Raw genomic sequence first — 24,652 nt, forward strand, 5'->3', positions numbered from 1 at the left:
AAAAGATATACCTAACAAAAAGCAGCTGACAGGAAGCAAAGAAAAGAACTGGCTTGTTTTCATGATAGAGCTTTGTCATGAACTCTGCTCATTACATTTTATTGTATAAATTTATGATGGGATGTATTTGCTGTGAGTTCTGGCCAGTCACATGAATGACAAAAATGATGTCTATGCATATCTATAATGGGAAAAAATGATTTTTAAATGTGAGCTACAAAGGGCTCCTTTCATTTTAGATTCATATTGCCTATGTGTACATGTCTGAAACCACAGTCGTTTAGGAGACTCTCTGATAACTCTGTAGCTACCAGTGCAGAACAGATAACAGATAATGGTCATTATCTTGAGTTTGACTGTGTACAGATAAAATACATATCACTGATTCCTGTAAACACAAATTAACCCCCCCCCCTTTAAAAAGACCACAACATGCTGTGAGTTTTTCTTTCATTTTATTACAAAATAAATGACTGCTTATATTAACTAGACAGGCCACTGTAATTAATTACACACCAAAGAGCAGATTTCAGCAGATGAAGGCTATGATGTGATAAATATAGAAACCTGTTTCACAACATCAAGCAGTAAACCTAAAAGATCAGAAAGATTAAGCTGCATTCTCTGTTTTATATTACATTTTCTGCATGGGTTATCAGTTTTCTAATAGAGATCAGGCTTATTATTAGTTTGTCTTCTTTTGATTGCAGGTCTCTCTTTGACACACAGTTTGTTTAACGTTCTCCATTTAGTTAAAAGTAAATGAAACATTTGCCTCCTGCCTCTGACTGCACTCCTCAAAAAGCTTCTTAACAGCCACAATGAAAGACCATCTTTTCAGAGTTTAAAACACAGAAGAAAATTGTACTTCCATCACAATGCAAAGGCGATCATAGCACTGGTAAAGTTTGAGAAACTGTGAAACAAAGCAATTTTGCACATTCCTTTACTAGCCACTTATACTAGGTTCATATGATGAAGAGGTAGAATTTTCTATGGACTCTATGAACATGCTGATAGAAAGTTTGGCACTCTCAGTGAGGTGGCTTTGTAGCCAAGTACAACCCCTCCAGAGGCGCATCAAAGGAAGCAAAACAATTGAGCCAGTGACTCAGAAACATTAATTTGTTTTATCAGTGTTCAATTAAGCAGAATCACTCTGTCACAGAGGGAAGTAAGATTTATATGGTGCATGTATTGTGTATTGAGTGTACTACAAACAGAGGCACTATTTAAACTTCAGCGCAAATACAGCTTTTTTAAAAATCAATTCCAGCCGCAGTGAAGCTCCAGACAATTTCAAGATTGTTGTTCAGCCTATGATTCAGCTCAAAACTTCACACCAACCACTGACCTCCCAGAAATCTGGATGTCATCGAAAGGGAACAGAGCCAGAATCTGAAAGACAAGGACACAAATGGTTAAATGGTAGGAAAAGCATTATGTCTGACGCTCAGTATTTCTGTAAGTATTGTAGTTGAAGTTATGGAGGCACTGATGTTCAACTCTGATCTCTGTAGCTCACAATACTCTGGCATGAAGGATCAGACTGGTGTCTATATTTAACTTGCTGTCAACAAATCCCATGAAAAGACCAAAACCACGACTTGTCTTTCTACCTATCTATGGCACTCAGCAAGGAAGGCTGAATAGGCTGAATAATTTCCGGAAACAGCTTGGCACTGAATTTTTTATAGACATTACTCAAACAGGGGCAAATAGTGAATTCTTTGGGGACTATTTTCAGCCGCGGATTAATACTCAATTGATTCTCTGGTGAGTAGTTACTGCAGGAGAACAGCATATATGGGACTGACTCAGAATAAACTACAGTGCCCATGCTAATCTTAACAAAAGATCACATCAGTTGTGAAATTATGTGGCTCAGTGATAAGCATCATAAAAAAATAGAGTTATTGCCAGCCTTATCCTTTAAAATACATATGGCGGTCAATCTCAGCACTTGACTGGCAACAACAATAATAATAATAATAATAACTTACATCATCATTGCCGTCAGCCAGATCCAGCGCTGTCTCGTCCTCCATGTTTCGCAGCATTGTGTCAGCGCCAGACTGGCAGAGGAGGTTGGCGATGGCAGCGTCCTGCCTCCCCACCGCGAGATGCAGGGGCGTGCAGCCGTTAAACATGGCAGCATCCACGTTGGCTCCCCTGCTGAGTAGCAGCTTCACCGACGTGATGTCATGCAGTTCGACGGCAAGGTGAAGAGCTGTTTTCCCACTGGTTCCTTCCTGCGAGAGATGCAGATTGAAAAGACAATGAAAAATGATCTAAATAAAGCCAGAGCTACACAAACAGGACGACAACATAAACTTTAAGTGACATTTTAATGTCAATGATTTTGTTAGTTTGATATTTTTCTGTTTTAAAGTATATTACATACAATTACACATATTAGTAATCATACTAATCATAATTCAATAGACCGGATGTGCAGCAGAGTGGTAAGTGAGGCTGGTGAGTTAAACTGAGAGGAATGTCTGGGGCAGTTTCGGGACTGACTGCCATGTTCCCTTCCATCAATAGAAAGTTAAGAGGGGCTAGCCAGCCCAGCCTAATCATATCTCAAATCTAATTATGTCTCCATATCACTATCAGCATTGCACAGGTGCAGCAGATTTGTAGACATGAACACAACATAAGGCCAGGAGCAGTAAACAGAGTTTAAAAGGGATAAGTGTGATTATAAATACTGGCACACGGATGAAATGCAGTACACAGCAGGGTAACCCTACGCAGAGACTAATTAAACTTGATTATATACAAACACGACCGTGATGTTTTCTCATTCACTCCTTCACTCTTTTTTCTTTCAGACATGGAGCTTAAACTCATGAGTAGCCGGTCAGAGGCTGGAAGAAGTTCACGGTTTGAAATCAAGGACAATTTGAAACTTATTCAAAGGTCAAAAAACATCTACCCTCTAGTCAGCGAGTTGAAAGAGTCAGTGTGGATTCACCATTTAAGTTGAGCCTAGTTATTAAAAATATAATCCATGTGATTCAGTTAAATAAGGAGTCATTTGACAGACTAACCTGGATATTCAGATCAGCTCCCTTTTTCATCAGGAGCTTCATAATGTGATGTTGCCTGTTCAGTGCAGCCAAGTGAAGACAGGCAAGACCTGCAAGTACACATCTTGTTTGAAATGTGGAACATGGGGCTCCATTTAGGTCAGAAGTGAAGATGATATGCACTGTAAAAATCATGTGTTTTTTTCCAAATGAACTGAACTAAACTGAGCCCCTGAGGACATAGATCAACATTGCATTGCTGTTGCAAATTCACCACATCTCCGCTAATCTGCTAAGTGCTGTGTTTTGCTGTATTTATTGCTATTGTTACAGCTATTTCTTCTTTTCCAGAATGGTTAAAGATAGATGTTTTATATCCTACGAAGATTGTTCTAGATTTGTTTCCAGATTTGCTTTTTTTCTTTAATCCTATATTGGTCAAGCAATGTCAACCTGATGGATTATTTACTTTGAAAAGTACCCCTCATTAAAGACAAGTCTTGGCACAAAAACACCAAAAGGCCATGTTACATTTGGACACACTAAAAAAAATCTGAGTTGCATCATCTTGGAAGTTTAGTTTCAGCAGAACCCACTGACAAATAATCACACAGATGAATAAAAATGACCCTAAATAACACCAATAAATTGTTGGCTGGTGAGGACCTGCAGCATTTAAGTCTTTTAACCTCACCTCTCCAGTTCTGGGTCTCGAGGACAGGCACCAGCTTGCTCAGGGAAACATCTCTGGTCATCTCGTCAGCGCACTCTGTCTGTCCATGCTGACAGGCCACGTGCAGCGCTGTGTTCCCATCCTGGTCCTGCAGCTCCAGGCTGGCTCCTTTCCCCACCAGGCTCTTCACCACATTGATCAGGTTCAGATAGGTGGCCAAGTGCAAGGGGCTCTGGGTCATGAAGGACAAAAGTGTCATAACCAATGCATGCCAGACTTTTAGAAAATTAACTGTGGAGCTAAAACAGTAAGTCAATTTACCAACTGGTTAATTGGAACAATTTTGATAATCAATTTATTCAATGTCAAGAAAAATAGCAAAAATGTGCAAGTTGTAATCTCATAAATGTGAGAATATGATGTCTTTTTCTGATTATCATAACTGTAGATCACAAAAAATCTAAATTTCATTATGCAGTTATAAAGATAAGTGGTAGTTGCCTACCCTAGTTAAGTATGTTTAGTGGACCTTTTTGTCCTCCTACACTGTCACTTCTACTTCCTGCATTTCTCTGAATATCTTAGGGTAACCCCCAGAGCAACAGGCCTGTACCTGCTGCATTCAGCTGTTGGTTTTACTACGCATGAATGAAAAATAAATAAATAAATAAACAGAAAACTTTTTCCAGCTGAGAAAACCCTCTGTCCAAAACAAACAAGTCTTGTGGTTGCACTGTGTACTGGTGCAAGATACAACAGAACTGCAAACACACGTCATCAGTGGCTGTATTTTTTTTATAATCAGACTGAGGGTAATTTTCTTTTAACACCTTAAGGGGTAAGCAAGCATTCTTCTTGGTAATGTCTCCAAACACAAGGTCTTGGAATGACTACTCAGAGGAAATTAGGCAACCAAAATGGACTCTCTAAGAGCACAGGGCTAACTGAGTCACTGTGCAAAGTGCTGAGTCTTAACTTCAAATGTTTCCTTATGACAGTTCTGTCAGCTCGCTCTGACTTCACTTTGGATTCTTACACGAGCAAGACTCTGGTCTGACATCTTGAAGAACTGGAACAATTCCTCCACCCACATCCACACAAGGATACACTCCACAGCTCCCTGTGGTTCTATTTCTACAAGAGGTAGAGGAGGGGAGTTTCCATTCTAAGTCCCTTATGAGCTAACACTGGAACCACCCACAGTGACGTCCCTGAGAGAGGACGGACTGCAAATAAAGAGGAACAACAGTTCTCTGGAAGTACAGAGATATAAATAATGCCAGTTTCCACAATCAAGATACTGTTAATGGGGAAGTCGTTTTGGATTGAAAAATTCCAGGAGAAGCTGCAGCATGCTTATGTAGTGGAAAAGATTCTTGTAGAATTTACCTGATATAAATTGTTTTGGATGTCCAGGACTTCTTTTGGGAATAGCTCTATCAAGTGCTGAGTGATGAAATCTTCTTCATGGATGATTGCTAAGTGCAGGAATCTACAGGAGTGGCAAAAATAAATAAATAAATCCACACATTTTTCTATTATGCTTGCAAAAACTTGCAGAACTTTTTTTTTAACTTATATTGAGCAATTGCAGAAAAAAAAACGAGTAGTTGCAGTAGAGCTGAGTAGTAGAGAAAAAAACTGCATTTCACAATTTTCCTCAGTATTCATCTCAGGAGTCTACCTCAAAATGTAACACATAGTGGGCTGAATGGCAAGATTGAGTGGCCGGGATATTGATCAATGCAGAAAATCTCTGAAAAAATAGCACGGCAAACTGAATGAGCCCGTGAAAACATGTAGCAGTGGGCACATCTTTGTAGGCTTTGTTGTAAACACTTGCAAGCAAATGATGAAACAAAACAATAAAAGCATTAACCTCAAAACCTGAGTGGGAAGTTGTAGCAAACAAATATGTGCAAAAAGCAGGAAATGGAACCGAGCATTAGTGCTTAATTTAGACCAACCTTGAACAACACACAGAGGGCCTCTTCTGTAAGGAGAATTTTAACTGATTTAAATCTAAGTGTTGCTTAAATTTGTGAATTTGTTTACGTGAGCAAACTCTCCAATGTCTGGCTGTGTGTGTGTGTGTGTATATATATGTATGTATAAACGGCAGGCTGAAACCGATGTCTAATCACAAAAACAGCATGAGGATGTTGTAAATGTATGACACAGTGCTCTCTTAAAGATCACAAGCGTGCTGTTCTCTTCCCTCAGAGTAAATGTCACTTGCAGTCACAGTCAGACAGACAGTGTGGGATCAAAAAAGTTCCAACAAATTCTCACTGCAGACCTTTCATTCAGCTTTCTGCTTTGAACACGTCTCTGACAATTTCAGGTTTCCTATTAAATGCTCCACACATATGTATCATTTGCACAAGATGTAATGCCCAGCAAAATGACGTTTGATTAAAATATCTTGGTGGTGTGTGGTTTTCTTATTTATTTATTTTTTAAATCAGAGGAAAGTCATTCAATGAAAGACTTAATCATTACCATGAGAATACTTAATGAATAACAGTATAGCATCTGATTAAATGTCTGTATGCAATGGTTGACATATTACTGGTCTATTTTTAACTGGTTGATCAATATAGTCTATTTGTATATTACTGTATGTGTGGGTGATAAACTCTGCAATTTTTCACCCCCGGAGTCATAAAAAAAAAAAAAGAACTAGAGAGTTGACAAGAATGGCTGACAAAATGAAACTACACCTTTGTTTGAATTCATAAAACAAACATTTTTTTTCACAGCAGAATAAAATCTGCTGCTGTTCATGATTTTAAAATGTGTCTGAAAATATGTCATTTGGACACAGAAAAATGTTGTCTGGGCTTGCATAAGGCAACTCACAACATTACACAATCATGGTATGTTGCCAAAGTTCCAAGATATCAAGATAAAAAAGATTCTACAATTCTCTTTTGCACTTTTGTTGCACTACAAAAAATCACCAATTCTGTGTAAGTAGTTGGGAAACATTTCTCTGACATGTCAAGGTGTTTTGTAAAAAGGAGGAACTGATCATGTACAGCATCGGTGCAGCACTGGGACTGAACGACAAATCGATTAATCGCTTTAAGGTGTTTTTCAAGCAAAAACGCCAAACATGAGTTGGTGCCAGCAGAGGTTATTCTGCTTTTACTTACTACTGTTTTTAAGACAAAACAAGAAATTTGAATATGTTACTTCGGCTCTGGGAAACTGTCTTGGGCCTATCATAATGTTATAATCAAGAAAATTAGAAAAGAAGATTAACTGAGAGTGAACATAATCAATAATTGATAGTAAGCTAAGACATAAAAACATGTAGGCTACAGGTACCTTTATCCAAATTTTAACCCATAAAAATGGGAAAAAAAAAAAGTTAGAACTATTGGAGACAAAAACTCATTAAAATATGTTCTGTAAATGAAAATTAACAAATGAATAATTTAGATCAATATTTGGTATAAATGTGTGGATAATATATCACACAATTAAGTATCATGATACGCTGTCAAATCTATTTTTTTGTCCCGCCCATAAATGTCATCACTGGCTGATTTAAATGTCTGCAGACGAATGCATTTGCACTACCGACTATAGTCAACTCTATGAGCGAACGTCTTAGTGTGAAAGGGACTTCCTGGTTTGAGTAAGACTTGAATGAATAAGAACCCCCACAGGGGAAAATTAATGTTTGCATGATTCTCTCTCAGTCTAAGCAGAGCTGTGTGGTGTGTGTTTCAGGTGTTTTTTTTTTTTTTTCCTCTCAGGTAGCTATAGTTAGGGTGTGAGAATGAAACCATGTGTCCGCAACAATCAGCAAGCGGAAATGAAAAGAGGTCAGAGACACAACAACACTTCTGCAATGCTGTGACTACATCAGTCGCTGGATTACAGTGGTGGCTAAAGGAGTCATTAACAAGCCCACTAAAGCAGACTGATGACATGGCAACAATAGATGAGTGGGGCACAGAAGAGCTTTTACATACAGCTGATAAAGCTCTGTGTGTGTGTGTGTGTGTGTGGAGGTTGACGTGTTTGGATTGTCTGCAAAAAGCTGCAGTTTCATTGACTCAAAGTGAGAAATGAACAGAAGCAAAAAAGCTACTGGCAGGTAACCAACTGACATTTTTAGATGTCTGGTATGGGTAGAAAGAGAGAACAAAAAGACAGACAGACAGCAGCTTGTGAAATGTGGGATCCAACAATAAAAACACAAACACACACTATGCTATCCTGATCAACAAGTTTCTTGGATCAAAAACAAGCCACACTGCTGCCTCACAGCATGTGCTTTGTCTGTGCTGCATGGGGAAGTCCAGGCCTATCTGTTTCACTTCTGTTTTCTGGCTCAGAGACGCCTTAACGGGAGTCCGTGCACATTCATGACACGGACAAAGTTCATTACCAAAAAAAAAAAAAAAAAAGTCTGCAGTATCACAGTGCTATGAAATCCCCTTCAAAACCAGAATCATGGGAAAAACTCTGCCTGAAATTCAATGTGATTTACCGACTCCATTGGCTGCCATTTAGAGGAGTTTCATGTTCATTAACAGAATTCAGAAGTATTGAGTAGCTGCTTCAAGCCCCAGTGGAGCTAAAAAGATTAGTCAATTAATTGATTACTTGATCAACAGAAAATTAATCAATGATTTTTTAAAGCAAAAATGCCAAATATTCTCTGATTCCAGCTTTGAAAATATAAGAATTTGCTGCTTTTATATGATTTTTACTTGAATATTTTGGGGTTTTGGAGTCTTTCATCAGACCAAAGATCAGATCAGTTTTGTTGGATGATTAATCAAGGAAAGGACCAGCAGATTAATCTGTGATTGACTGCAATAATCATTATTTGCAGCCCAAACCAACAAAGCTGCTGATATTCAAGTAAACATCACCTGGCTGCTAACAGACACTGGTGATTGGAGTTAATATAATCCTACTCAGAGAGAAGGGGGTGGGCAATTTGAAAATCAGTTTATAAGATCTAATTTAAAAAACTGAAGACTAAATTCAATCATTTTCCAAGTTTTGTTCGCTCTGCAAAACAAAAGGCCACTTCATGAGAGACTAAGTAAATATTAGTGGTGAAAAAAAAATGGTCAAAACTTTAAGAGAAAACAGTTAAAATGCAAGACACCATGTTTGAACTTCACCCACCAGTGTGCAACAGTGCCTATCAGCAATTTTTTTGTTTAGTTTTAGTGATTTTTAGTAATAAATTTAGATAGTAGACAAAAACCTACGTGTCTCCCTCTTCAGTAATAGTTGTGAGCAAGTTCTCCTCCTGTTCAGAGAGTTCAGAGCAGTATGTTTGCTCCTCCTGGGCGCTGCTGGAAAGCGTGCAGCTCTCCACCAACTCTGTCAGACTTTCCCCCGTGATGGACGAGGAGCCGTAGGCTGAGTCCAGGCGCTCCTCCACGGTGGAGAACTTCTCCCTGGGCCCGCTCATGTCAGGCTCCCGGGGCGCTTCCTCCGACTTCAGTATGGAGCGGTACGAGTCAATTCCCGAGTCCGTGCGGTTCTCTCCAGCATAGTCCAGCGAGTCATCTTTGCAGCAGTCGTCGCTCGCCATGGTTGTGGTGGTGGCTGCTGCTGCTGCTGGTGGTGGCCTCGCTGGGTTTCCCCCTCCCTGTGTCCTTCCCAGAGGACTTAAAGGCTACTTGCGGTTGTTGTCGCTGCTCGGTGCTCGGTGATGTGACCGGACTCCGAGGATAGCCTGCTGACACCTGAGGAAACCACCGCTCCTTTGTGAAACCAGAGGAATGAGCCGCTGCGTTTCATTCCACTAACCAATAATACATTACCATTCAGCAACAGACCCCCACTTTTCTCTTTTATCGATTATAGACTTTTTAAAAAAGTTTTAAAACATGGTCCGGTCATTACAGACCTTGGTGAAACTGGATTAAAAACAAGCCAAAAACGAGTCCAAGCGGCTGCTCGTCGTCTAAATATCCGGTAACAGCGTGAGCTCCAGGCGGAGAGCATATGAGCAATGAAAGGCGATAAGGGGAAGAGCTGACATGTGAAAGGCGAAGGCTGTTTTTGTCACGCGGGGGAATCCCCAGTGCGCGTGAACGAACACACATACACACACATGCGCGCGCGCACATACACAAAACTTCAAGAGGTGGGAGAGGAGAGGAGAGGAAGTGATATGACTTTCAAAATAAAAGGTACAAAAGGACATACTAGTTTACATTTCAATCTTTATGCAGTGAATTTTTTGGCAGGCATTGACTTACATTCATTTCTGTACAGTATGAAAACTAATTAGAAGGGCAGTTAATTTCCCTGAGGGAGTCATCCCAAAGGGATCAATAAAGTCTAGTCTAAATCTTGAAACTGATGAGGCTGAGGATCCACCACTCAGGTCATGACCTCTGTACTTCTTCCTGAGAAAATGGAGGGTTTAGTTACCATACATTTAGATTAAAAATATATATATATATTAATATAGATCTGTGTTATGAAAATCTTCCTTTGCATCCTAATGCAATGTGAAATAAACTTAATGGGAACCCACGTATAAAAACACAGCTCTATAGTGCCACTAAAAGTCAAAAACTCTACAGGGAAACTTGACTACAACATTCCTGACTGTGTGGAGAAAGCAATGGGTTTAATTTTATCTGTTAATGAAAAAGGTGCAACCTATACAACAATAACTGCAACCTAAAATGATCATCATTACAAATTATATCGATGTAAAATGCAAAAAAATATGATTTGCATTTAATCTCATAGTTTCAGTGTGACTATATTACCTGTCTTTTAGTTTTGGTTTGCAATTCCTAGTTGCAGTTCCCAGACCTTGTTGTTTACCGTAAATGGATAAATGTTCTAGGGTTCAAGAAAGCAAGTACATCTTGTGAGACTTATTAATTATAGACCATATAATCTAACAATAACAATAACACACTTTCAACAAACATCAGTCTTATTTTTAAAGTCATGACCAGAAGTCTTCCTCTTTACAGTTACAGGCTTGTCACTGGTAGCAGAAAAAAACACCTGCAGACACATTATTATTCATGAGATTTTTGGCTTTTGTCTGAGAAGCTGTGAAACCTGAACTTGATTTACATATACAGTATCTAGGCTAATTGAATTTGACGGTGACACTGAATAATCATCAGTGCTGCAGGGCATGTTATGGAGCAATTGCCGTGCCAATCTGTACTTTGAAATACAGCATTGCATAACACCACTATGGTTGTTTTGCATACTAGCGTGTACCAGCCCTAGTATCTTTCCATTGATACAGTATTCAGAGGAAGATAATGCACGTGAGCAGAACTTAACATTATGATTTGACCTCCCAAAAGTTCGGGAGTAACCCAGCCATCACTTCTTGTTTCCTTTTCTATTTTTGAAAATGTTTGTTGTGGGTTGGCCTTTAGAGGGCTCACTTCCACAGCTACAGCTCTCTGTTTTGAGAGGGCCAGATTCATCATAAATACAGTCTATAAAACAATAGTGACTGTCAGAGAGAGAGCTTTACTGCTGCCAAGAGCTGCCATCTGTTTTCATGTCATCTACTGTTATGTTTATTTGTTCCAGTTTATGCCAGCACTCCAGTCCAATGTCCATACTGTGGGCTATGATAAACACAGGCTTGTGTGCCAGGATTGTAAGGTAAATGACTCTTGTGTAAACTGTGATGTTTACAAAGGAGGGAATGGAAAGAATGTAAAATATTCTTTTATACGTGCTTAATCTTCTTATCATGTGTTCTTTCCTTAATTTCAAATAATAAAAAAAGATGTGTTGTGGCTGTTTCACCTTTTGCCCTCCAATAACAACTTGTCAAAGCTTTACTAGTTGGTTCCCCTTGTCCCTCTGGGCACAGGATGGTCAGCCACACCAAACAAATCAGACACTAAATTGGACTATATTTCATCTCACGGGAAATGGAAAGAGCTGGGATTGTTTGTGTAGGCTGTCTGCAGAGGAGCTGAGGAGATTACCAGTGATTGATCAGATGTCCAAATTCAAATATTTCTATGAATATTATCATTTTTTTAACAGGAAAATTCAACCTGGCCAACTTCAAGGTAGAAATTTGCTGCCAAAATCATCACACTTTCTCTTAGAAGCGTCTTTTATGATGCATGAAAAGACTGGAATGAGCTGATAGCATGTCCCCAAAAGGCAAAGCCAGTAATCTTAAAGATATCTAAACTCTGTTGCTGGGTTACAATCCTAAAGAGGATGAAAGCATAAAGAATTACGTTCATAACAACAGGCAAATATGTTGATGACTGATAACTGATCAGCATTTGAACATTTGGACCCGAAGTATAAAATATATCACTAAAAGAAAAACATCTGCCTCCACCTCATGAACCATCTTCTATAATGGCTCTGATGATGTACAGTTGACAGCAATAACAACCAGAAAGTGCCATGAAATTAACATTTGGAACCATTTTGTCACTGTAAATTATTATTGTGCTTTCAATACTGTGATGTACCAGTACTGATGATCACCAAGATACTTTAAAAATGAAATTATGATACTATGCTAATAATGCACATATCTATAGATATCGCCATAATATCATTATGGCGATATCTATAGAAATCGTGATATCTGATATCATAACAATCCCACATTACATGTATGAATGTGTTGTCTTGATGCCATAATCAGCAACCTACGGTTTCAAAAATGACTGTAGGTTTTCTCCAACACAGTCTCAACCAAAATATGAACATCATGAAATTCAAAAATTGTTGCAGGTCTGTTGCACTAAATAAAATACATTGTTTCCCCCCTGTGGCGTATATGGACATTTAATATTATTATTGACACATTTACTGGTTGTCTAAAAGCCAACTCCTCTTGATTATTTTTCCCACTGTAAATAGCCTAATATAGGGATATAATGATCTTTTTGTCTTTTGACACAAGGTCATGCAGCTAATGGGATGCAGGGGGTGGGTTTCTCTGTGCAGAACCTCCTCTGTGTGCTGTTGTGCTTCACTTGAACTGAGATGTGTGTGTTATTTACATTGTTGTGTCGGGGTGGCTGCTCACACGTGCCGCTGCCTGTCGTCTTTGTCCTGCTTCACAGCCTCACTAGCTGCCATGGGCACAGCCTACAGGGAGAGGAGCTGTCTGCCGCCTTTTGCCGTTTCCTAACACCGCATCCCTTGCAGCAGCATCAGTAGCAACAGCAGCAGTTTTCATCAGCATCTAGTCATTGCTTTGCAATCGCGGGAGGAGTCTCAGCACTATTTTTGCGCGTCTTGCGAGGCACAGTGACCGGATTCCCGTAGGGCTGTACCCGAGCGACGTGTGCCCACCTGGAAGATGCTGGGATGCAGCATCTTTTTTTCACCCATTCGGGCTCCGAGTGAAGTGCTTTCTTTCGGATGATGCGCGAAAGGGTTGTCGGTGTGTTTATGTTTCAGTCTGATCCGGAAAACCCCCATCCCAACAGGAGATCCATGCCCCGGTTTTTGCACTGTTATCTACATCATGTCCCCAGGATCGGCTGCAACGGCCAGTGAAAGCACCACCACCACCACCGTCCCCGAAGAGGAGCCGGACAACCCCCGAGAGGAGGTAAAGGAAGCACAGTTTGCAGTGTGCACGCCAATTTTCTTACTTAGATGCATGTGGGGCAAATTCAGCCGTTAATTGGTGACATAGCCTATTTCACTGGCACCACACTGGAATCATAATGATCTCACCATAATAATCAGATTTTGGGTTTAACTGGAGCCAATGTACACGCAGCACTTGGGAATTAAACTGGATTTCATATGTGACAGTAATTGTATTAGTGGGCTAATATGCAGTAATACATGAACCTGTGCGTCCAAGCGCGCGCCCGAGAGTGTGGACGTGCACGGATGTCCTCCTGTTTGTCTCCCCTCTAGACAATTGTTTTCCAAAATGGGGTTCAGGGACCTCTTGTGGGTCCTGGAAAGGGCCCAGTCGGTTCCTCTGGAAAATGAGCCACTGTTACACACAGAGAGAACAAATATAATAAAGGCTGCTTTGTTTAAATGTTTCCACACAGTTATCCCCCCCCCCCCACACACACACATAAGAAAACTCCTCACAGGAACTAAATTTATGTGGGTTTGTCACAGAGAAATGAGTGAGGGCAGATATGAAATGTCACATCCTGTTGCTCTTTTCCCCCCATAAGGAAATGGGGATTTAATTTATTAAGGATTTTTTTTTGTCTGAGTAACAATCAACTTCCTACTTTCCTGTCACCGTGTAGACTTCCCCCTACAAAACACACATGTTGAACAAGTTACATATCCATTACACAAGAGGGTTTTTATGTAACCTAGCTGGTCTTATTATGTCAAGAGACAGTGTCTGTGAGTGTGAGAGGCACTTAGTTAAAGGCACCACAGTGGTCCCATAAACTGTGAAGGTTCTCAGCTCTGGAAGGTTCTGACTGTCTAAAAGACTGATCACATTTCTAAACAGGCTGTTTAAAAAACAACAATTCTCATTTAGATATTTTCATGTTCAAATATCCAGATTTTTAAAAATATTTTCTGTATGGTTACTGCTCCTGAATCCAAATTGTTTGTGTTCTTTGTGTGTAAGGACAAAAACCCACAATTGCAACCAAGTGTCAAAAATAATACCAGAGCCTCCAGTTGACTGAACTTTAGAGGCTTTTCATACCATTTTACACCATATTTGTGTTGAATACAGATCTGCACTGTTCCAATATAGAGGCAGATTTTAGATCCAGCAGAGCACATTAAAATCACACTGCAAGAAAACTTAATTTTGAACCATAAGTCAAAATTTCCAGTACATCTTCATAAATAAATGTCTTGATATTTGTTTCGGGAATCAAAAAACACAGGTGGTTGCTCCTCTCTCTGAGTTCCTGCATGACAAATACATGAGGTATGCTCTACCCTCATATGCTTTATAAGAGACTCTTCTTCCTATTCAGCCAGGCCAGAGGAATGTCTCTGTCTAATGTATCAAAGATGTCAACACCACCATGTTTATATGGTGAGTCACTTTTCTGCTATTCATAGGCCAAATGAACTGCTCTGTTATGATCTCAATAAAATAATAATAATAATAACAGAGTTAGCCTACAACTAACTGAGCCTGAGTCAGCACCTCCTTCACCTAGCTGCTTATAATTGAATTTTATAAGCTACATACAGGTACGTTTGCTTTGCATCTAAATGCAGACACCTTTTTTTGACTATTTCACATGCAGAATGATGTTTCCTGCTACATAACTGTTAATCATTATTCCCTCGCTTAAACAGAGGCTGTCAAATGTAACATGAACCACAAAGTATGTCATGTTGTATTGATTATAGTTGTCAAGCCTGTACGGGATGATAGTGAGTAAATAGTCCTCCTGCAGTAGGTTCATCTCAATGGGGAATTTCAGTGTTAATCCCTTTTGTGCTGTGGGGTGTAGCCTTGGGTTGGTATGGGACTTGGGGACCATGTGACCAAGGTGGGGAAGATGATTATGGAGAAAGAACATCTATTATTTATGCTTGCATGTCATTTGAAGAGCACAGAGCTGACATGTTGTATTCAATATATCAATGCAGTGATGCTGGTTGTTTGACTGTTGTGGTCAGTCATATACAGGAGCTGACCTATGGGCTGTCCTGTGTACTAGATGGAGAGGATAACCTTTGTTTTTTAATTGAACCAGTGCTGCTGCAGCACCAGTGTTTGATGTCTATACACAGCAGACTCTGTCTTAGTGTGATGTCTGTTATGCAAATTTTTTGAATGAATTTTGTTATAATCCATCTTTCCTGGGGGTTTTGAATCTCTGCCAGGTTCATGTAGCAGCATTCCCAAAAGGCGTGACTAGCTCTTGATGCAGGCACCGGGGCTTGCTGTGCCCTGAGGTGATGAAGGATAGCACTAGCTTTATGCTGCCCGTGTCAAACGACTGCTGTTTTCTGGCTGGCCTGACATTAAATGTGGGGTCTACCCCTCAAGAATATTTCTGTTCCCTTATTCCTTTTCTACTGTCAGATATCGTATTTATATAAACACATGTACCATGGCCATGTGAACACCCACACACCAGTCAAACGGAAGCTCACAGGGCTTTTTAATGAAAACAAGGTATATACTTACCATTGTACTTGGATTGAATTTGATTATAAGAGTGGGCGAGTCTTTTGATTTTAACAAGCACAGACCAAGACCTGAGAAACTGGTTCACAGCTCATGCATAAACTATGCAAAAGCACTTACAACGCAGAAAATTTCCTTGAATATTTTATATGCGAGAGCCACTGCTTTTTAAACTGTTTCGAACTTTATACCTAATAGATTTAGGTCATATTTTGTTCATCAATTGAATTCAAATTTTATTTAAGACTAATTTTATTTAAGACACACAGTGATTTTGTGCAATACACAAAGATGTGCCTTTTCCTCTGGGTAGGAATGCTGAAAAAAATATATTCACAGTATTGTTCTGATGACTTATTGCTGTTTTCTCATCTTGTAGCAGCGGCCCCAGAAACAGTCCCTGACTAAATCCCTGTGTCAGGAAACCCATTGGAAATGCCTGCTGCTATCCCTGCTGATGTACGGCTGCGTCGGGGTGATGGCCTGGTGCCAGGTGACCAAGGTCACGCGCCTCTCCTTCGACAGCGCTTACAAGGGGAAGTCTATGATGTACCACGACAGTCCCTGCTCCAACGGCTACATCTACATCCCCCTGGCCTTCCTGGTCATGCTCTATGTGGTCTACCTGGTGGAGTGCTGGCACTGCTACACCAGGAACGAGCTGCAGTACAAGGTGGATGTGGACACAGTGGCCGAGCGCATCCAGCGAATGCAGCAGGCTACGCCCTGCATTTGGTGGAAGGCCATCAGCTATCATTACGTGAGGAGAACACGGCAGGTGACGCGCTACCGTAATGGAGATGCGTACACCACCACGCAGGTGTACCACGAGCGAGTCAACACCCACGTGGCTGAGGCGGAGTTTGACTACGGGAACTGTGGGGTTAAGGACATCTCAAAGCACCTGCTGGGCCTGGAGAGTTTCCCTATCACCAGGCTGAGGTTCACTAAGTGCTTTAGCTTTGCCAGTGTGGAGTCAGAGAACTCCTATCTGACCCAGCGGGCCAGGTTCTTCACAGAGAACGAGGGTCTGGACGACTACATGGAGGCCCGTGAGGGAATGCATCTGAAGAATGTAGACTTTAAAGAGTATATGATTGCCTTTTCTGACCCTAATCACCTTCCCTGGTACGCAACTAACTCCACTTTTTGGGTGGCAGCTGCTTTCACCCTCTCCTGGCCTCTACGTGTGCTGGCAGAGTACCGCACTGCCTGTGTTCACTACCATGTAGAGAAGCTGTTTGGCTTTGACTACGTGCCAGTAACACCATCTGAGGAGCAGCCGTATTGCCGTCACATCCCACGAGTCAACACAATCGACAGCACAGAGCTGGAGTGGCACATCCGCTCCAACCAGCAGCTGGTGCCCAGCTACTCAGAGGCAGTTCTCATGGACCTGGCCCAGCTCTCAGGGAGCTGTAACAGCTACTCCATATGCGGAGGCTACGGCAGCTACAGGCAGAACTGTGAACGCTGCCACCGCGCCATCAGCAGCTCCTCCATCTTCTCTCGCAGCGCCCTCAGCATCTGCAACACGGGGAGCCCCCGCATCCCCTTCAGCGCCAGCCGCTTCTCACTGGGCCGCCTGTACGGCTCAAGGCGGAGCTGCCTGTGGAGGAGTAGCGGCAGCCTAAATGAGCAGTCCTGCCCCACAGAGAGCACACGCTGTCTGTCGGGTCAGCAGACCAGCGAGGAGAACCCTCCAGCCTATCAGGATGCTCTGTACTTCCCAGTGCTCATTGTGCATCGCAACGAAGGCTGCCTCAACCACGACCACCACTCCCTGCACAGGAATGGCTCCTGTGTCGAAACTTCACTATGACCCGCAGCTGCCACATTCGTTTGAGCAAATATAATGATACAAGCACAGAGTGAGAGACCTCTTAACCCCAGGGTTAGGATAATATTTGACTTCTGCTTCTCCTTTTTACAACAGAGGTAAATCTGTCACCTACAAGCTACCGCAAACAAAGATTTGTTCAAGTTTCTAAAGCTACTGTAACCTCAAACAGGAAACACAGTACGTTTGGGAAAGTCTTTTTAATAAGTCAGGGAAAACAGACTTGATGGACTTGATGAGACTGTTGTTTAAAATACAATGCAGCTTTAAAGGACCATACTGCCAAAGTGTCACGTACAGCCCTTCAGCGTCCATAAAGAGTTAAATCACCAAGGAATAACAAGTGGAGTCACATCCTACTGTAAATGCCATATTTGTAGATCTTAGTCACAGACAATTTGCAAAGACATGAGTAACACTTTCTTGTATTTGGAGCCTAAAATAGGATTTGACTCAGCGGTAGCCTGGGAAATTGCCAAGAAGTGAAAGAGATATGACAACTAATGAATGAACGAAGAAGTGAAATGCTGATAAACGCATCGACACACACATCATGTGAGTCATATGAATGGTGCAAATCATTGAAAGAAAATGCGGCGATATCAGCCTCCTGTCAAAGCAAAATTAACAAAGACTTAAATAAAATACAGCTCTTACAGCTCTTATAAAGTGACGGTAACATGGGCCCAAATATAAAATGTAAACATCTGCATGTAAAACATTTTGATATTGAGTGATTTAAATTTGTTCACTCAAAGTTGATGCTCACAGAAATCCATTGAAAAAAGAACTACATTTCACTAGTGTAAAAATAAATGTCTGATACAGACGCTAAAATATCCAGTCAGCTGAAATCAGCTTGGTTGCAGATGACATTATACTTCTCGGCTTGCTAAATATAGTAACACAGTCGATGAATAATTTAGCACAGGAAGGCTAAAGGACACGAGAACTTCAAACTGAATGAACAACACTTCTTCAATCGGTTTCTTAATCACTATCAACTGTACAGGTTGTATAATGCCCAACTACATAGTAATAAACATCACCATAATATTGATAGAATAGTGTCTCAACCACAGCTAGTTTAAAATCTCAAAGATCCATTTGATTTCATATTTGGCAATATTTTTATTCAGCCTACCTCTTTATTTAAGTGCCTAGCGATCAACTGTTACCGACAAACATAAGCTACCATAACTTAAATCAGCTCATCTCAACATCTTCCCATTTAAACAAGTGAAATTTACAATCATAACAGGACATGGTAAACAATGTATAGGAGAAACATGTTGTATTTCCTGATCTCATTACTGTTTAAGATACAAAAGGTTCTAAGAATCAGATCCTAAATGTTCTGTGGATGATTTTCTACATAATGTAACACAGCTCTTACTGTATATAGCCAGCTCTAGGCTGCTGCTGAAGCATATCAGAGAGACAGCCAGAGAGCTGGCCATCAAAGACGCTAGAAATAGGCAGAGGCCTGGATTCACTACTGATAGTGTCAGATTTAATAATGCGACACGGATTACTTTAAATAAGTAAAAAAAAATACTTCCTCTCAGCTGAGTGCATGCAGTTTCTTAGTCATGGTGAATTTTGTTTTACAGCCCAGCCATGCACTACAATAAATCTTTAAACAGAAATAAAAACCAGGAATGCTAGAACTTTTGAAAGAGATACTGGTAGTTCCAAAATGCACCTACTCATCATTCAAAGTGTGCTTTATTTCTTCCATTATTCCTCAACATTTGTAAATGGCTGTTTAGTGATACTTTTATGGATGAAAATAAGCACAGAGCTCATTATTTACAAGCCAAAATTCATCTCATAAGACCTGCAGTGAAAGTTGAACTGGCCTAGATCATTGACCGATAATTTTCTGCCATTACAACCATCAGAATCATTGAATTTCTAAGAACAGTAAGAATCTTGCCTGTGGTCGGACATTTTGTGTCTCTTCCTGTAACGACCTGTCATCACAATAATGGGCTTGTACTGTAAATTGTGACCAATTCATTCTCATTACATTCCATATGTGGTGTTAGGTTTGGAGTTGCCGAAAATCTTTATAGCAATACTAGAGAATGCACTGAAAATAGTCAGAGGGAGTGAGACATGATAAAGAAAAATACTGATTCTATCAAACCTCACATTTCATTCTACAGCTGTTTTAACCTGTTTTCACAACTCACAGGTCATCTATGCAAGCCCCTAAAACTCAGGATCATATTCAGGGCAAGTATTCTGCTTGCAACAACATCCCAAAAACTTGGTCATTGCTCCTTCCTCTCAATCTTAGGTCTACGCAGTTATGCAGACATTCCATTTTGGTTTTCCAAAGGTTTTGCAAAGATCAGCTGCATCATAACTGGATCAAGGGGTTTGCAAACACAGGTCGCTGAACCAAACTGTCATAATTTTACTAATTTTCTCATTCTCGGGTTACACCATTAAAACAAGGACTTATCTAGTCAAGACCTTCCTAATGAGGAAACTGGTTTCCATGAAAAATCTGTAGCATGGTTCAATCAAAAGCTATCAACTATGTAAACAGGAAGTCACTGAGCTGTAAAATAACTTCCAAATGTTGGATGGGGGCAGTTTATATGTTAAACTTACTGACAAATCCTTTGTACAATTCTAGTCTAGTCTAGTAGTATTTATGTACTTTACAGTGACAGGAAATATTAATTGACACAAATTAATCGCTCTTTCTGGTCATTTAGTGAAAGGTAATTGGCCTTGTTTTGTACAGATATTTTATTTTTGTGAAATATGATTTAAAATCTTCCCAGTTTACAGTTTAATTTCAATTAACGGTCACATACTCTATGTTGATCATATTCTATATTAGCACTTACTCTTCAAAATAAAATTAGAAAGTGCTTCACAATAAAAGCAGGTTAAAGCAATTTAAAGCAGCAGGGTCAGTTAGATAACAGTTATATATTAAAGAAATCGTTTGACACTTTGGGAACAGCTTTTTCACCTTCTTGCTGAGAGTTAGATGAGTCGATCACTAGTGTTATAATTTGTGTATGGTAAGCTAAGGTGAGCTAAATGGCTGCTGGCTTTAGCTTCTCTCGCCAACAAAGAAAGTAAGAAAACAAACTATTGTGTCAAACTATTCCTTAATTGTTTTATAGATGGTATACTACACAACCAGTTTTTGGCCAATGTGAATGAGATGCAGGGACTGAAACTCATTCGTGAATTCATTCATTTTTCTTCTTTTCTTTTCTCCTTCTTCCCATTTTTTCTGATTCTGAGTCGTGAAGGGCTGGATCATATCCTAGCATTGGTCAGAAGGCATCAGAATCAAGTGGACTTGCATGTCCTTGTGTTGTAAAACCCAGAGGATGCCACAAACGAGCATGCAAACTCCACCAGGGATTAAAACATACTAAAATGTCTAGTTACTATCCCACTTGTAGGAGGTGAAGATGAAAGAGCAAATGTTTCATACTGAAGTCATCACATATTCTCATTCATGATTAGCCAACAAGCCTCTCTGATGGCTTCACTGTGATATTCATACAGAATAGAAAAATGTGTTTACCAGTGCAATGTTTACGTAACAGTAGTGACAAAAAAACTATTGGAAATGGTTACAAATTTGACTGGACGTTTTGCAACTAGACATTTTTCTTCTGTAGATGACTGTTAACATAAAGGCTTTTGTCATACAAAGCACTGAGCCCTTTATCATGTCTATTAAGCAGATTAGGTTGTTATCAATATGTACTCTTTCACTCAAGAATGCTCTGGGGCTCATCTTTTTATATTTAAATAATTTTGTGGATTTTCAAGACTGTAGGGCAGAAAGGCTTTGTACTGTAAGTAGAGACGGGAAGTTAGACTGACTGTCGATATGGATCTTGTGCTTAGATGAATGTGTCACACACACTTAGAGGTAACAGGAGCAGGGATGTTTTTGATGTGCAGATATTAAGCGGTGATTTTTGTTAAGTCACAGATGGCAATGCAATCCCTTTCAAAATGCTACAGGCAACGCAGCCAATAGCATCTTTGTGCTGCTTCAAATTGACTGTTTGAATGATTTTTGTTTTCTTTTAAACCCATTTTTACATTTTTTAAATTATATTTGATACACTTTTATTTAACAAAAAATGTTGTCAAAATGGTTTGACAGATTTAAGATAGGATGCACACACATACACATACGGTACACATCTTTTTAAGGGAAGGTTGAGTGACTCTTGATAGTGATTGCTGGTCTAAAGACAATCAGTAATCTTGGATTGATGTAACTGATGTACATATTTTTTTAATTGGTCTACCATGAACTTACACAATAGCTTTGCCTCCCTTCTTATGATTCTACAGATCAACTAGTGATTTTTGTAAGACTAAAAATTGGGAAAATGTGACATTAATTACACTATATTATTTTTGTTGCTGCCTAGCAAAAGGTGTTACACTATTAACCAGTAGATATAGTTAAAAATAAAACAACGCAAGTCTGTATGTATTCCAACACCACCACAATGTTGCCTTGATGTTACATAAGGACTGAATACCAAATCTGTGTATCAAAATGGAAAAAAGCTCCTCAATAAACTGAAATGCTCACGAAAATATGTGTCAGAAATTACTTCAAAAAGTTACTGTGGTGCTATACATTTTACAAACTGGCTTAAATAATATTGTGTGTCTTAATATGTGACAGACAGATGACAATATAGTGACTGTATTAGTGCTTGTATAGTTTTTTCCACGTATGTTTAAAATTATGCCTCCAGTACAGGTCTGAAAAATGTACAATGTTTTAAAAGGATAAGGCTGGCAATATTATATATCTTTGTTACTGTCAGCAAATCCCATGAAAAGACCAAAACCAACTCTCCGTCATCTCTAACCTGTCTGCTATGCTCAGCCCTAAACCCAGTGGTTTGAGATGCAGTGTTGGCATCCAGTGCTTTTGAATGAATACACAGGTCAGGGATCATTGACTAATAAAGACTGGGTTGTATTATAAAGAGGAGCTGTTGATGTCTACTTGTTTTTGCTCTCTTTTGCCCGTTTCTTTTGTTCTAAACTCTGGTTGGTCCAAACCACCTGGTTAATAAAGGAAACGATCTTCTCATCAACCTCAGTCAGGTGGATATCACATTCTGTCACGCTGGTGTTGTGAGACATGGCCTCCGCCAGAGCTTTACCTCCATCCTGCACACACATACACAGGGAAAGAGAGAACAAACATATTTGGTACTGATGCACGTCCATGTTGAACACATCACAATACACTGTATCTAAAAGGTCTGTGGACAGTCCTGATAACCTTGAAAAATCACCCCAAAGCAACTTCTGTTGTCCAAAATAGCTCTTACTTTCTAAAATGCCTGTTGTGTGTTTATGTATTGAATGTCAACAGTGTTTTATTGTTATGTCTGAAACAGGCATTTCTATTTTAGTAAAGAGTAGACCAAGGTCAAAGATATTGCATGTTGTACTGTGTGCTGTATTTCTGCTATGTGGGTGATTTTTGATCCTCCACAGTGTATTCCAGTCAGAGATACAATATACAGTGAAATATCCAAGAGGAGAGAGCATGAGAGGGGGAAAATTCAGATCTAATGTACCTCTCACGGGGAAGCAACACTTACTCAGCTTTCCATTATTGCATGTTTTCCACACATATCTATGAATAATTGAAAATCCTTGTACTTTAAAGCTACTTCTGTTTGTTTACTTCACTGCATTGTGTCTGTACAGGCACTAGCATGCTCTGGGGCTGCAGAAAATCTTGCTATCCCTGATACAAATTTAACACAAAAAAGAATTAATGGTCACATTCTTATGGGTAAAAACCAAATGTAATGTTTGTTTAATCAGTCCAGCAGTTTGTTTTCTGTTGTGTTTCCTGGCAGGGATATGTGAGGAGACAAATTCATCATGACTGTCTTATTTACCTCACCCAGGTTGTTGCAGGAGAGATTGATGCTGCTCAGGGTGTTATTCTGGACCAGCGCTTTAGACAGGGCGATGGCAGTAGGCAGCATCACCTCATTGGCTCCCAGGTGCAGGTGACGGAGGGTGTTGTTGTTCAACAAGGCCTTACCTATGGCCTGACCTCCCTCATCTCTCAGACGGTTGAGACGCAGGTTTAAGGACAAAAGAGTGGAGTTCTTGGACAAGGCGTGAGCTATAGCTTTGCCCCCAGGGCCTCGGATATCGTTGTCGCACATGTTCAGGATCTCCAGTTTACTCCTGGCGAGCAGCTTGCCGATAGCTCTGGCTCCTCTGTCACTGATCAGGTTGTGAGAAAAGTCGAGCTCCCTCAGGGACGGGTGGTCCAAAAGGTATTTCACCAGCAGACGGCACTTTTTGTCATCAATGTGGCTTTGATGGAGCCTCAGAAGCTATAGAAACAATGTAGTGTGAAGATTAAGATTCTGTGGTGAGTTCTTCCATTATATCATCATACCATTTTAAAGTAAATATCTTTGGGCTTTGGACTGTTGTTCAACCAAAACAAGCAATTTGAATATGTCACCTTAACTTTGAACAGCTTCAATATGTATATTCAATTATTTTTGGATATATTATAGATTAAATGATTTTAAAAAATAATCAGCAGATTAATCAATAAGTACTTGCAGCCCTAATATCATCTCCAACAGAATATAGTTTCCATATCATGAACAGAAACCAGTAGCAGATATATGCCATGTTCTCAAGCAGCGATAAAAACAGTGACTTATTTAGGTGGCAGCCAGAGGCTCTGTTGTCTTTTCTTTGATGTAAATAGAGCATGTATTCACAACAAACATGCTCCAGACAATCAGGCTCTATGCTTTACAAAGATGCAGAGCTAACATGTCATAAACCACTGAGGAGGAATCAATATTCACCTTTAAAGTTTCACAGGACTTGAGGGCCTGGGCAAGGGACTCACAATCTCGGTCAGTCATCTCAAACATGTTCCATTCAAAGTTCATGCCACATTGTTTGACTCTGTA

At 40.0% G+C, this 24,652-nt stretch overlaps 3 protein-coding genes across 6 annotated transcripts in view; 1 reads left to right on the forward strand and 2 right to left on the reverse strand.

Annotated features, from left to right (window-relative positions):
* Positions 1 to 438: 438 nt before the first annotated feature.
* nfkbie (nuclear factor of kappa light polypeptide gene enhancer in B-cells inhibitor, epsilon) lies at positions 439 to 9,725 on the reverse strand. Its single transcript, XM_018661675.2, has 6 exons — positions 8,952 to 9,725; positions 5,098 to 5,200; positions 3,730 to 3,940; positions 3,057 to 3,145; positions 2,004 to 2,252; positions 439 to 1,398 (listed from the first exon to the last, which is right to left on the reverse strand). The coding sequence occupies exons 1-6, from the start codon at positions 9,278 to 9,280 to the stop codon at positions 1,330 to 1,332; spliced, it is 1,050 nt and encodes a 349-aa protein (XP_018517191.1). The 5' UTR covers positions 9,281 to 9,725; the 3' UTR covers positions 439 to 1,329.
* A 2,802-nt stretch (positions 9,726 to 12,527) lies between these two features.
* Positions 12,528 to 20,264, forward strand: tmem151ba (transmembrane protein 151Ba). Its single transcript, XM_018661669.2, has 2 exons — positions 12,528 to 13,282; positions 16,203 to 20,264. The coding sequence occupies exons 1-2, from the start codon at positions 13,196 to 13,198 to the stop codon at positions 17,643 to 17,645; spliced, it is 1,530 nt and encodes a 509-aa protein (XP_018517185.1). The 5' UTR covers positions 12,528 to 13,195; the 3' UTR covers positions 17,646 to 20,264.
* A 147-nt stretch (positions 20,265 to 20,411) lies between these two features.
* tcte1 (t-complex-associated-testis-expressed 1) overlaps positions 20,412 to 24,652 on the reverse strand; it is an 8,740-nt gene continuing 4,499 nt past the window's right edge. For 3 of the 4 annotated variants that reach the window (XM_018661672.2, XM_018661670.2, XM_018661671.2), the window contains exons 3-5: positions 24,545 to 24,652; positions 23,603 to 24,052; positions 20,412 to 22,856 (exon numbers count right to left, since the gene is read on the reverse strand). The exon at positions 24,545 to 24,652 is cut by the window's right edge and continues 461 nt beyond it. In XM_018661672.2, coding sequence (XP_018517188.1) covers positions 22,686 to 22,856; positions 23,603 to 24,052; positions 24,545 to 24,652 — 729 coding nt within the window. In that variant the 3' untranslated portion in view covers positions 20,412 to 22,685. The remainder of the gene's footprint in view (positions 22,857 to 23,602; positions 24,053 to 24,544) is intronic. The other variant, XM_018661673.2, reaches the window with a different exon arrangement.

This window comes from Lates calcarifer, linkage group LG7_1, assembly GCF_001640805.2.
Source record: "Lates calcarifer isolate ASB-BC8 linkage group LG7_1, TLL_Latcal_v3, whole genome shotgun sequence".
NCBI lineage: Eukaryota > Metazoa > Chordata > Actinopteri > Centropomidae > Lates > Lates calcarifer.

What these genes read in the sequence shown, in the direction of transcription:
- tmem151ba (XM_018661669.2), top strand. Translation starts at nt 13,196, where the DNA reads ATGTCCCCAGGATCGGCTGCAACGGCCAGTGAAAGCACCACCACCACC. An exon ending in CGGACAACCCCCGAGAGGAG is followed by an intron (nt 13,283 to 16,202) that starts GTAAAGGAAGCA and finishes CTCATCTTGTAG; the next exon opens with CAGCGGCCCCAGAAACAGTC.
- nfkbie (XM_018661675.2), bottom strand. Translation starts at nt 9,280, where the DNA reads ATGGCGAGCGACGACTGCTGCAAAGATGACTCGCTGGACTATGCTGGA. An exon ending in ATTACTGAAGAGGGAGACAC is followed by an intron (nt 5,201 to 8,951) that starts GTAGGTTTTTGT and finishes CCACTCCTGTAG; the next exon opens with ATTCCTGCACTTAGCAATCA. An exon ending in GAGCTGATCTGAATATCCAG is followed by an intron (nt 2,253 to 3,056) that starts GTTAGTCTGTCA and finishes CATCTCTCGCAG; the next exon opens with GAAGGAACCAGTGGGAAAAC.